Below are 14,200 nucleotides of genomic sequence, written 5' to 3'. Positions count from 1 at the left end.
CACTTACAGTAATTTAATAAAATAAACTGTTATGCAATAAAACCAGTCGCTGTGTGCTTCGAGCTGCATCGTCTGTTGTGTTAAAGTATCTGACAGAAGAGAAATAGCAACAATTAATAATAATAATAATAATAACAATGATAATAATAAATTAAACCATTAATATTTGAGTTAAGTATACAGTCTCTTGCCTTGTTATCAAAAAATACCCATGTCATGTGGTATGATGCACATGCCCGCACACACACATGCACACACACAGACACATCCGCATACTGTAGACAGACATGCTTGTCAGCTACGCTGGAGGGCCCTTGGCTGACTGCTGCTAAAACAGCCCTTCCCCCACAATAAGGGTCTGTCTGGGAGAGGGGGAAGGGAAATCATGACTGAATCAAGTCTGAATGCCAGCGTAACAGCACAACAGGCTGGAATAGAATAGAATAGACATATCTTGGATGAAGATAATTATGTATTCAGTAATGAGCCGCCTTCATTCAGTCACTTAAGGTGGTCTCAGTATGTGTGTGTCTTTGATTAATGACGTAAATAAGCAGTGTGCTATTATATAGAAGAAATAAGGTGCTTAGGCAAACCTGCCCTAACTGCTTGAGGCATATTTTGGTCAGTTGCAATGGTGTGGGATCGCTTTTCATGATCAGTTCTTGGCTTGGGTGTGTTCTCTTTAATGTATTATCCAGGGGAGGTTTGAAGGGGAAATAAAGGAGGGGTGCAGCAGGCAATTCATATTTTCCTTTTCAGGTTGTATTCTTGCATCATCTTTCTAACAGTTTTCCGGTTACCAGGTTGTTTTATTAAATATTCAGGGATAAAGAGCGTTCTGTCCATTCAATGCTATCTCTTCTGTTTTTTATTACTAAAGAAATTCACGTGAACTCCAGAAGTAACATTGTAGCAACACCAAAAGATACTCTGAGGTCGTTGTTAATCGTCATGATTTAGCGCTGCTGGGAATACGACTTGTGTATTCTGTTCGATACGCGTGACGCTAAACTATTTTCTGCTTTGACCCAGTAGCAGCGTGGTTTTAAGTTATGCATAATGCATTAGAATTTTAAACTCTAGAGGCATAAATCAATTTTACATGTGTGCTTGAACAGATGGGTGCAGCCTTCATGCGGTTTCTTGGTGATGTGCAAATATAATAAAAACAGTAAATACAGAAAAAGGTCATGTCATTTATACAAAAAATTAAAATAAACAAATCTACACGTTTGAATATCTGATGTAGACTTGAATCCTAACATAAAGCTTCCATACCACTTAACTCCAGCATCAAACTTATGTCACAAAGGGGTTAAGAGCATCGCCTTTTAAGCTTTATTTACAGAATAAAGTGGATAGTGACTCTAGGGATGCTGACACCTGCTACAAAACTCTTTCCAAACCAAACCATCCCATTTTGTGGTGACTAGAATTTAAAGTGTGTGTGCTTTTTTTGAGCTGCGACAGTTTTCAGAAAGTTTCCTATATGAATGAGGCATTTACACCGCATTAAGAGGAAACTTAAATAAAAGTCCCTGCGATGTGCAGACATGGATAATATAAACTGACTTAATGTGCAATTGTCACAGTGGCTGAGAAAGTTTACAACACAATATTTGAATAATTCTTCGCTAAACCACTTTTCTTTCACACTGCAGACCTCACAACCATTTTTGCTTGCCTCTTAAAATTATGTAAATAGTAGTTTTTTTGGTGGGGGAGCGTGTTGCCACACCGCTGGAGTGCATTTCCCCAAAAGCAGTTAATGCTCATTACTCAAGACAGTTTTTATAAGTTATTTTGAGCACTTAAGTTATTTTCAGCCCGCATCGCAAACGTTTGCTTTCAGTTGTCCATTTCTCCCCAAGTAAACCATGGCTTGATTAACTTGGGGAGAGAAGAATAGAAGAGCCAATTAAAAGCAGCTGAAGTGGTGAGTAAAAAATCTTCATCCTCTTATAGAAAACACTTAACAACATATAATGTAATAATTAAACACAGTTTGGACAACTACTGTTAGGAGATGAACTTGGAACATAATAACACAAATGTATCATGCCTTGGGTATTTGTGGCATTGAAAGAGAGATTAAAAAACAAACAAAAAAACAACACTCATGAATAAAGAAAAAAGCTGTTGAGTTTCAGTTCCAGCTGATATTTATTTCCTTCCTTGAAAAAGTTCTGTACACAAGTTTGTATCAACAATCTGACAGGCAGTGAATGGACACAATTTAGCTGGCATGAGTCCCCGCCCCTTTTCTCTGAGACTCAAAAAGAGGGTGGGTACTTTTGTTTATGGCATGATTAGAGACAATAAATGATAATTCTACACATCATATTGCACAGGATGGATGAAAAATAAAGTTAATATATTTAAAAATGCTTTCATATTTATATATAAAAAAAACAGTCTGAACTGACCACCTCGAATGTAGGTAATGATGTGTAAAAGATGGCAGCTCTAGACAGTGCCTGTCCTCGATAGCAACAACGTACATAAACACACAATCTTTTTGCTTTATGATACAGTCAAATATACAAAGACCGAGTTCACGTTTCATCGCTTTTCCTCATTTTTTTCCATTTTTTTCTGAAAAACACAACAGCTAATAACCTGAATCTGAAATACAAATGCTATTCACCATGCCATAAAGATACTAAAACAATTATTAGCTAATAGTTAGCCCACAAGTAGAAAAGATTATATATTCAAATACAATGAGAAACGCAGTACAAGTAGGTGTTTGCAGAACTCAAGTCTGAAATTTGAATACGCTTGATGTTATCATCCTTGTTGTTTACTTGCTGCAACGCTAGTGCTATTTCAATCCAGTGGTTGATTGGCAAATGTGACATCAGTTAATGAAAACATCAAGAAATAAGTCAAATTTAAAGCTACAATCTCCTTGTTGTTGTCACAGGCAAGATATTTGACAGGAAATGCAAAAGCAAAGTGGCTGCTCAAGATAGTGATGCTCTTAAACCCACATGGCCCACAGGAATAGCCTGCAGAAACAATGCGTTCCTGTGTCTTTAAGGAGCCTGCAGTCTGGCACTGTAAACGTTGAAGGTAGGCTGATACAAAGGCTGATGCTGCTTTCAAGTGCTGTCGGGCAAATCGCAGAAGTTAAGCATGTCATGCCTGCAGGCTACGGTCAATACAGGATATTGAAATATTTAGGGACTGGATATCAGAGAAGTCTTAAGAGCATATGCTGGTAAAAGACACGCAAAGTTTGCCTGTTTACTGAAGTAAAACATGAATTACACACCTGAGCCACGGGGGCTCCTTCATTTCGTCAGTAGGTAAATGTAGTTTGGTGCCTTTGATTTCTAAAATCAAAAACAATTGGCACCGCGGTTAAAAGGTCTGTTTTGTTGCCTGTTTTTGCGAAAGAAAAAAAAGAAAAAAAGAAAGAAAAAATGTGGGGGAAACGTTTGGACAGGCAACAAAACCTTAGAGCACACGAGCTTACTGTAAGCACTTGAAGGCAGCATGAAAAGCAGCCTGCCGGTGGTATTAAAAATTAGAAAATCCAATACAGCTGTATTAGTAGGCTACACACACCGATTGTTGACTCCCCCAGTTTCTATATAGATTTGTACAAAAATACACTGAGAAAATAATCAAACTGTTTCCTCTCTTTTTAAGTGTCCAAAAGTGTGTACATTTAAATATAAAAAAAGAAATCAAAAGTTGTGTGTTTTTTTTAACTCTAGCCCTTCGCCTGAGAAGGAAATGTGACAGACACAGACATACTGACAAACAATCGTGTAAGAAAATAATAATAATACAGGACTAGATCATGTATACAAGAAATTAAAAAATGATCAAGTCAAAAATGCTTGGCCCAGTATATAAATACAACATCCCATATAAAATGGCATCTGAATACATGTACAAAACAAAGCTCAAAGGATGGAGGAGAAAAGGGGAAAAGAAGAGAGCGAAACCGGTGAGGATTTCTCTATAGTTAAAATCTCGAAAACATTAAAAGAATTTTGGTCCTGAATCATAGAGAACATGTGTATAAAGTTCAGCACAGATTTGAAGTTGCGTTTGAATCCTGAAGTCTGAAAAATTACAACAGCTGGTGATTATTTCAATGTCCGTTTTTTCCTTTCTTTCTTTTAAAGAGAAGAACCGAAGCGAGCGCCACCTATCCATTTAAATAACCCTAATACTAGTTTTTAAACTGCTCGACAGTCTCACAGAAAATCTCAGCACAAGATAGGAACAAAGTAGGCTATCATGCTTAACGTGTTTTTTTCCTTTTGCTTTTTGAGAAAATAGTCGACTTAGAAAAAAAATTAAAAAAAAAAAACTCCAACCCACCTTGGTTTCACTTTTTTTTCTTTCTTTTTTTTTAAATCCCTCTTTAGTGACACACCACAACAACAAAAAATGTCGCACGGCAGTCCCATTTCTGTACCTTTTTAGTGGTGAAGTTCACCTGGCGATTGGTAAAAAGTTGCAAAATGTCTCTTTTTTTTTTCCTTTCTTTCTTTTGCTAAATCGTCAACAACATTGATTAAGTGAACGACGTGCAAATCAATCACAGTAAAGTTGTTCAGTTCAAAACAGTCCACGACTGAGCGTTTTCAGTCTCCAGTACTACTTCCTCTTCTTCTTCTTCACCCCCTTCACTGTCGTGTTGGTATTAAGTCCCACAGTCGACGCATCCAAAGAAAAGTAGCCTAGAAAAGGCATTTATTTGCTTTAAAGTGTAGCTCTCCAAGGATATGCAGCCTCTTGCCTATTTGGGGGGACGAGAAAGGACTGGGGGGTAGTTTCAGCGGGGCTTTAATAGTCTGATGCAGTTAAACCTATAACACAAACTATTGCGCCCACTTATGTCCCCGTTTCTGTTTGTGGTCTCATTCTTCTTCTCGTTATTATTATTAATTTGCTTTCAGGATGTTACCTGTCGTCTCTTGCCTTTCTCAGTACGTGAACACCAGGTTGGAGATGGTGGACTCTAGCCAATCCCCGGAGATCATCTCGCTGACTTCGGGTGTGCAGTAGTCGGGGAATTCGAAGTGGGACCCTCCGGAGCCGGACTCAAAGTTCAAATCCCAGTCCCTGTCCAGCACCGAGGAGCCAAAGCTCCCCAGCGACATGCTATCAAAGCTGGGGCTCGGGTTGATGTCGAGCAAGTCGTCCTCGAACTCTTCGTCCTCCGAGGAGGACGAGGAGGAGTGCGACGAGGCGGAGGAGTGAGAGCCGGAGGGGGTAGGCGAGGAAGCCCGCCGACTGCTGTACGTGTGCCCACCGTGGCGCTCCGAAGAGCCGCCCAAGCTGCCGCTGCTGCCGGGGGAGTCCGCACCCTCCTCTCTGCCGCTGGCCGCGTCCTCGTACAGGCTGAGCGGGTCGCTGGAGTCCGCCGAGCTGCTGAGCGTCGGGCTGGCCGGGACCACAACGGAAGACGCCGGGCTCACGCTCAAGCTAGTCCCGCTGCTCCCCAACACGTACACTCGTCGGGGCTTCTTGCCATCAGGTATCTGCTTGGCTACTGAGGAGGAGACGGACTTGGACTTGTAGAGAGAGTTGTGGTGGTGCTCTGCTGGGTGCTCAGAGGCAAACATTGATGCTTTGGTGCTATTGCTGCTGCTCCCGAAAAGTGATTTGTGGGGTTTGCTGCTGCTGCTGGGTGATTTGGATCCGGTCTTCCTCGAAGAGGAGGACGTCTTAGTGCTGGTGTTGTTGGAGCTACAGTTGAGCTTTTCCCCCTTCTCTCCTGCGGGCTTGGATGCGCTCGATTTTACCTTCTTTCTTGGCCGGTACTTGTAGTCGGGATAGTCCGCCATGTGCTTCAGCCTGAGCCGCTCCGCCTCTCTGATGAAGGGGATCTTGTCGCTGTCTCTGAGCAGTTTCCACCGCTTCCCCAGCCTCTTTGAGATCTCGGCGTTGTGCATGTCCGGGGACTGCTCCATGATTTTTCTCCTCTCTATCTGGGACCACACCATGAACGCGTTCATGGGTCTCTTGATGTGACCGCTGGGAGTTTTACACCACGCCGGGTTGTCTCCCAACTTGTCGCCGGCGGTCGAAGAAGCGGTGGAGCCCGGGGAGAGAGGCGAAGCGGCCGTTTCAAGGTCCATGCACGCCCCGGAGTCGGAGCTCGAGTCCCCGGCGAAGAAGGACAGCGCCTCGGTGGTGCTCTCTGTGTGGCTCATTTTCTGCACCATGCTGCCCAGCTGTGCAGACAGAGGGGGAGAGCGGTGTGCTTGCTCTTTCTCTCCCTCTCTCCTTGCTCCTCTGATTCACTATTAAAGCAAACTCAGCTCTTTTCTCTCCTCCTCTTCACAGTTTGAGCCGAGTAAAAGCCAGTGCAAGAAATAATTCACTCCTGAGATGCGCAGTAAACTCGGCAACACTTCAGTCCAGAGTAGCCTCAGTCGGCTAGATGCGTAAAAAGAAAAAAAAAGTTTAATTTCCAGCTTCTGTTGGCGTTTAAAACAGCACGGATGGTAGCCCAGTCTCCACTGTGTACCCTGTAATCAGTCTCTCAGTCTCCCCTTCTGTTATAAAAAACCAGTTTAGCCGTGGGGGCCACTGAGCACAGTCTATGCAGCTGCAGAGCGCAGACCGGGTGCCACACTGTGCGCTCGGGCACTTACAAAGGGCTCCCAAGTACAGTGTGTAGGGTAAGTGCTTTTCTCTGCATCAGAAACAAAAGCCATGCATGCTGTGTAAGGGAGAAAAAATCAGCTAGAGCGAGTTACACTGTCCGGCTCCCATCAACTACAGTCGCGATTCAAGCAGCCCTCACGGCCCGGCCCCCTTACTTGCATTTATTCCTTCCCGTAATACAACGGCGATAAAAATCCACCAATGAAATCCTGTCGCTAGCCTGCCTCCGCGCCAGACTCACGCCCACCTCGGCGCCGATTGGCCAAAAATGGAATCTAATAATAATCAGCGCGTGCAATGAGGAGCCTCGTGTCTGACCTCATTCCAGAATACAACAAGAAACTTCATTTTTTTTAAAGAGACATTGGCTTATGTTATGAACACCCCCCTCACCACCAGCCCATGTGTATATCATTAACATGTAGCCTTGCTATAGGAAAGCTAAGTATACTTCACCATATGGCCGTTTAAACACAGTGCAGTTTGTACCAGCGCGCCCGAGACGGCACAAAAGCCACGCACTCTGTTTTAACCAGCCTCCTTTTCTTCCATTATCCTCACACAGAGAGTGAGGATATTGTGCATGGTGCGCACCTATAATAAAGCCAGCTGATACAGTGGTCCATTGCCGTGTGCTTGCAATGCTAAAGATAACACACTCTAAGGTTATCTGGCGTATACTGCAGGCTATATTATAATGGGATCACTCATTTAAACTGATTATCATTCTAACGACTGACTGAAACATGCGATAATTAGTTTAATTGGTGATAGTTTGCCTACAGGTGGTCACCGTGCGAGCAGACTGACATGATAGTTTGGCTGGTGTGAGTAAAGACTCCAAGACAGCCAAGCTGTATATATGCTTTGCTTTGCTTTCACTCCTCTCTCTCTCCGAGGCGGGGTTGGGCGGTCTTTTGTCACATAACACATATCGAACGAACCCTCTCCAGCGCACTAGAAAGAGAGAAGCGAGGAGGGAGAAAAAAAGGAGAAAAAAAAAGAAGAAGTAGGCTGTGTGTGCGATGTGTGTGCGCATTAACCGCCTGCGAGAGCGCTTGTTCTCTGTCTCTCTCGTTCGCGCGCACACGCACACACAACTCAAAACTGACACTCAGTGCAGTTTTTCGTAACACAAAAAGCACCGGTGAGAGAGAAACGCACGGCACAGCGCAAGGTAAGACCACAATCAGATGAAACGTGTGTACAAAAACAGAAAGCCAACAGACAGCATCACTTTATCTTGTTTTCCTGAATCTTAACACATGCACTTAATAAAGGTGCGCAAAAAGTATCTGGGTAAAAAGAAAAAAAAACATATTTTGCTTGTAGACATATTATCATCCTAAAGCAATCACAGCACGTAGTAGGCTCTGTTTTCTCGGGGCATCCAGTTCACCCAGTATGACAATTTGTGATTTAATCTACTTTAAATGTAATGAGTCACATAAATGAAAAGAGACGAATGAGAGTAGGACGTAGGAAGGCTTTAAACTACAATGCGGAGTTAGGAGTGACGCTAGATGGCGTCGCATAGCCGGAGAGGACCCTGTCTCGGTCTGTGCTACAGAAAATTTAGGGAGAGTAAAAAGAGATCAACCCCAGCATTGAATACAGTTACCAGGGGTGAATTACATAATGTCTCTGTGCGACAGGGAGGCATCCAAGCGATACGGTTGTGCAGAGTGAACGTGTATCTGCGGGTATGTTGGAATAAGGTATAACAGACTGCACTGAGGTAGAACAGGCTGTGGAATTAACTGGAAATGGAAGCAATATGGTGGTGTTAAAAAAAAGATTGAAAACAGTCACCACTTTAATGATTCTGGCTTCCAGGGGAGCATGCCTGTTTCTTCACATTAAAAAAATCAATCTAAATAATAATTTAAAAAAAATAGTGCCAAGTGTCTGTGTAACAGAGAGAGACCAGGAGAGTTGATCAGATGTTCAGTGTCTTAATGAAAGTGGAGTCAGAGGTGACTTAGACCGCCACAGGGAAATTAGTATGAAAGTACAGTCGCCAGAGTTACTGGATGCATTTCACTGGATACAATTATATTCAATATGGCCTCGTATCTGCAGTGCATCCAAGTAAAGCAGTGGGTAATTGGGCTCCAATTTGTGTGTTCATGGAGCAGAACTGCAATGGATATAAGAATGTTAACTCGTAAACTCACACTTTGCCATAATGCGTCTTTTATTATGGAAATGTGGGACAACACGATGCAGTTTCACTCTTTGCTATAGAAGTCGCTGTGCTATAGCCCAGGAATGACCATTTACTGTACAAGTTTAAAGCTAAAAACACACACATTTCAGCTTGAGTCTGTTGAGGCTGGTACAAATTCAGTAGTAATAATAATTACAGACAACAATTTCAAGGGTAGTATATCTTCTTCATACATTTTCCTCTCTTCCAACAAACTCTTGGGAGCTCTGTGCACCTGGAGGGACAGCTGGTAAGCTTTTAAACCTAACACCTCATTCAGTACCTTGAGCAGGTGTTGTATATTCTATTCTATTCTATTCTATTCTATTCTATTCTATTCTATTCTAAAACATAAATGCAACCTTCCACCTAGTTTTGGTTTCACAGTTAACTTGAATACACGGCAATTTCTTGGCACACTTATCTGTCTTTCTTTCACTCTGCCCCCCCCCCCCCCCCCTTACCTTCTCTGTAAACATTAGCATGCCACACACACACACACACACACACACACACACACACACACGCACACGCACACACACACACACACACACACACACACACACACACACACACACAGAGGTTCGCACGACCTAAAAGGATAAGTAGTGCATTCAAACTTTCCTCTCGCTTTCTCCGTCTCTCTCTTTTACTGCCATTGTTACCCTAAGGTGCAGCTGCCACGCGAGTCGGAGTGGGTCGCGTGCCAACCCCAATCTCAACAGGTGTTCTTTTTGTACACACCCCAAGCCCCCAACTTCCTTTGTCTGTCCTCACTCTCTCCTTCTCACACACTTTCTCTCTCTCTCACTCAACTCCTCCCTCCATTTTTCACTTCACTAACTTTTCTCGCCCTCTCTCTCTTTTCTCTCTCTCTTTTCTCTCTCTCCCTGCCCCTCCCAGATCCAAATTTACTTGAACCAAATAGAATGACCACAATTAAATGAAGTTAAGCATAAAAACGTGTAAGAAAATACATTAGCACACATTACATCCTATGTTACATTACACTTAAAATATAATACGACTTGAAATGGGTAAGATGGTAAAAATAAACATAAACATGAGAAAAAAAGGTGGAATTCAAAGCTTCTGAATATCCTGCCACTTAAATAAGACTTATAGAAATGTCAGGTTTTCTACTGAAGTACAAACTGAATTTTGCTTGGGTCTTAGATTGCGTCAGGAACTTGGTATTTATGTCTTTATACAGGCTACAGAGCAGCAAAAACTCTTTAACTCTCCTTCTTCTGTCTTCTTTCTGTGTGCACTCTCTCTTCTTACCCATCTGTCATTCAGTGCTCCTTCTCTGCTTTCTGCCTCCCTCTCTCTACTCTCAAGCCCACTTTGTTTTATTGGCATGAATGTTAGGTGAACACTGTTGCCAAAGAACCCCGTCTCTCTTTCCTTTCTCGCCCCATCTCCCTCCCGAAGATAAATCTGATCTGAGGTCATCTGTTATTCAGAACACTGACACCATATGGTCAGCCACCCACTCGGGGTGCATTCAGTCGGTATCATGAAAACTTAAATCTTCCCATACTTAAATATTGATGAAGGTGTTATACTTCCCGGCTGTCACAAACCCTGCTTATCTCATATGGAAAAGAAATAGTAAAAACTTATATGATTTACTCATGAAAGTGGCCACTTTCTCATTACTTTCATATATTGTTTTAGTAAGTATCCAAAACATACAAGTTTCATTTATATAATTTTTCAAGGGATCTTACATCTGTTTTCACTCTTGTATGCTTTTCATACAAGTTTCACACAAGACAGATACAAACTTTATAAGATTTATATATATCTTTTCCATATGGGATACTTTACTCTGCTTGAATCATAACAGTAGTTGATCTATTAAAAAATACTGGCCTTTTAATAATTAAATACGTGAATGTTCATGATAAATAATTTTAAAAAAAACCAAAGAGTATAGATATAAGTGGAATATAAGTAATGGAAATCCCAGAATGGCAAATAGGAAAATACAAAGTTTAATGATGAAATCACTTATGAAAATATGATGGGATGTAGAGTGAAGCTGGGAAACACAATCACCAGCATTAACAAACACAATTAAATTAACAGTTATGCTTTTTCCACTACCACATTTTTTTTTGTTCATCCCAGCCATGGTTGACCTTTATTGCAATCTTCCAAAAGAAATAGCCACAACTGCAGTATTAAGCATGTAGTGAGGCGAGTGGTGGTAATGGATGTCTGGAGGGTGTCAGCGATGTAAAAAACTGTGAAAGGTTTTAATTGTTCCACAATTTTTCATGGAAATGAATGAACTCTGTGTTCCTATGCATCTCAGGCATGTCACTATCTCTAACACTCCTAATTATTTTCACTCCACAAACTAGCAGAGAGCGTGGAATACTAAACAGAAGCTCATCACTTTAATGTGCACATCCACACAGCAATCTGCATGGTTACTTTGCCTGATGTTGGTTGCGCAAGAGTTAATCAAGATAACCAGTGGATCGGATGTTTATAATTACACTCTGACAATGCATGCCACTTGAATTAGAGTCTGCAGATGGACCACATACCTGCCTCCTTAAGTAGCTGTAAAAGGATGTAATCAGTGAAATGAGAAGACCATTATATAGGAAGGGCCTGGGCCGGCGGCAAGGCTGAAATACTTTTTTCAAGGATTTTGTGTTATTCTTTTGAGCACAACAAGAATAACACTGTTTTATGTTATACTCTGTAGAGAGCTGAACACAACAAAAACTAATGGATAGTGATATAACCCCAATATTGGAATGGCCTTGGATTTTTCCCCTCTGCTTCACCTTGTGGACTGTGGCATCTGGGTTTATCCAATGGGCATTCTGGGCACATGTCACGGGGACAATGTACAACCTGCCCCTTTCTTCCATATATTGCTGAGACTAGTTGTCTCTCCCAAAGTCAGCTAGCTTTGGAAGAGTATTTCAGCACTTCCAAAAGGACTGAAAAGGGCATGATAGAAGAAAAAAGAAAAAAAAGTGATACCTAAGTGGTGGGTGTAAAATGTTCCAAAGTAACATGTTAGTAGTCACTCTACATTTTTTTAGTAATGTGATGTGTTAAGTTGCTAAATATAATGATTTTGTATTAATTGCAAGAGTAAATACCACTGTCAACCGCAACTTCATTTACAATTATGTCATTACTTGTGTTTTCAGTTATCTGCATGCCATATCTTCATGAAATGAAAACGAGTGCGATGGTTTAATGCAAACTGCATCCAGGACAGAAACAACAGCATTATACTACTAACACAACTTTGGCTGTCTGCAAGCATCTAGACTGACTGCATGCAAACACAAAGCTAACAAAGAACCCAGAATGATGTTAAAGCTGATTGTATACTGACCAGCTCAGCAGCCAGAGCCAGATCTTAAACAGGTAAAAAAAAGACAGTGATGAGAAGTAGGGATGGGTTCCCAGTAGTTCAGTTTCTTGGAAATGTTAATCTGCTTGCCTATCAATCAAGTATATCAGTTCCCCTTGCACTGCGCTACAATCAACTGATTTCGGTTTGTGTGCTGGAAGAAGAAAGCAGCTGTGCAGTAGATATGGACATTACTTTTAATTTTATTGCACAAAAGGACAAGAACATGATGGTAAAGTGCAAACTGCATCCAGGGACGAAACAACTACTTTACACTGCTCACACAAATTTAGCTCTCTGCAAGCATCTGCACAGATAGCATGCGAACGCTAAGCTAGCCAAGAACCGAGAGTGATGTTAAAACTTAAGTGAATGCTGACCCCAGCCCAGCAGGCTGGGTCCTGAACTTCAACAGGTAACAAAAGCAGTGATGAGCAGTGACACCTCTGTTCCTACCTGTTCATTTTTCTAAAGGAGAATCCCAGTGCATGGCCTGGAAGTTTTTAGAGATTGTTGTGAAGTTGTATTGTGATGGTTACTTTTCATTTTTTCAGTAAGGCACAGTGCCCTTCATTTCAAACTACTCTGTGTACATGGATGTCAACATTCCTGTATGATATGTCTGATTACTGAAGAAAGAAAAACAGTGTGACCACTAAAAGAAGTTGGCTAGGGTCCACCAAACATTTGTGCCCAGGGGTCTGTAACTTGATGATCTGGGCATGGGTGGCATCCAAAGAATTACAGAAATTCAGGAAAACTTTCAACCTCTTGAAAGCACATGGATCTACATGGCAGTAGGACCCACAGCATGTATTACTAAACTACAATAGAGACAATAAAGTTCTTTGATTTATTATATTCAAGTCATTGAAGTCAATGACCCCAACAGGGTCCTTTACAACCTTATAACAGACAGATGGCTGGTTACTGTATATATAAAATGTATTTATTCAGTAATATTTCTAAAGCTTTGTTTGAACAGGTGTTTTCAAGCGCAGATAGAGACAAAGATGCAGACATAAATCCACACAAAAGAACACACAACAGTGTCTCTTTCACAGCAGCAAAGTCTTATCTTATCCAGAAAGAGCAGCTGCAAAGTATGACCCCTAGTTTAGCTGTTAATGATTGGCGGTGTGTGTTTGGGAGCGTGTATGTTTGTGCATATATACGTTTTTGGTTTTTTTGGTTTTAACCCCCACAATCTCCCCTTTTCTAAACTGACAGGAGCTTATTATTAGTGGTCTTGCTTTGATTTGTGAAGTTCAGAAAGGTGAATTTGAACATCTGTCGCATTTCAAGGTTGTTTCTCTAGGAAGCGCAAACACAGGCAGGGCTTAACTACCAAGGCAATGGTTAAGTGAAATGCAAACACACACACAGACACACAGAGTAGGTATATGTGCCTTGAACTTATCATGGTGTGTGAGAAAATATATATATACACGTATAAATATTTTGTTTGTGTGCATCGTTATAAGGCATTTGATTATTTTCTGTGAGACACAGGGTGCTGCTATATATTCAATGAGCTTGTGTCAGCCTCAGTGGTTTTGTCCATTGTGCAGTGTGCAAACAGTCCAGTTAAAGAGAAAGCCTTTACTCTAGCCACAAAATGTGCTTGTGGGGTAGCCACACTGTCAGCTTTAGACCCAAATTAGATATAATATCAGTTTCCATCTAAATAAACAGTTGTACCTAGAGAGCATAGTGATGAATACAGTATACAGTGGGGCAAAAAAGTATTTAGTCAGCCACCGATTGTGCAAGTTCCCCCACTTAAAATGATGACAGAGGTCAGTAATTTGCACCAGAGGTACACTTCAACTGTGAGAGACAGAATGTGAAAAAAAAATCCATGAATCCACATGGTAGGATTTGTAAAGAATTTATTCGTAAATTAGGGTGGAAAATAAGTATTTGGTCACCTCAAACAAGGAAAATCTCTGGCTCTC

At 41.5% G+C, this 14,200-nt stretch overlaps 1 protein-coding gene across 1 annotated transcript; it reads right to left on the bottom strand.

Annotated features, from left to right (window-relative positions):
• Positions 1 to 2,130: 2,130 nt before the first annotated feature.
• sox4b (SRY-box transcription factor 4b) lies at positions 2,131 to 6,785 on the bottom strand. The gene has a single exon (XM_080895861.1). The coding sequence runs from the start codon at positions 6,195 to 6,197 to the stop codon at positions 4,953 to 4,955; it is 1,245 nt and encodes a 414-aa protein (XP_080751987.1). The 5' UTR covers positions 6,198 to 6,785; the 3' UTR covers positions 2,131 to 4,952.
• Between the last annotated feature and the right edge of the window lie 7,415 nt (positions 6,786 to 14,200).

This window comes from Rhamphochromis sp. 'chilingali' (assembly GCF_963969265.1).
Source record: "Rhamphochromis sp. 'chilingali' genome assembly, chromosome: 11".
Taxonomy (NCBI): domain Eukaryota; kingdom Metazoa; phylum Chordata; class Actinopteri; order Cichliformes; family Cichlidae; genus Rhamphochromis; species Rhamphochromis sp. 'chilingali'.
This window is presented reverse-complemented; position numbering and strand designations above follow the sequence as displayed.

Coding starts and splice junctions, on each gene's coding strand:
- sox4b (XM_080895861.1), bottom strand. CDS start 6,197: ATGGTGCAGAAAATGAGCCACACAGAGAGCACCACCGAGGCGCTGTCC.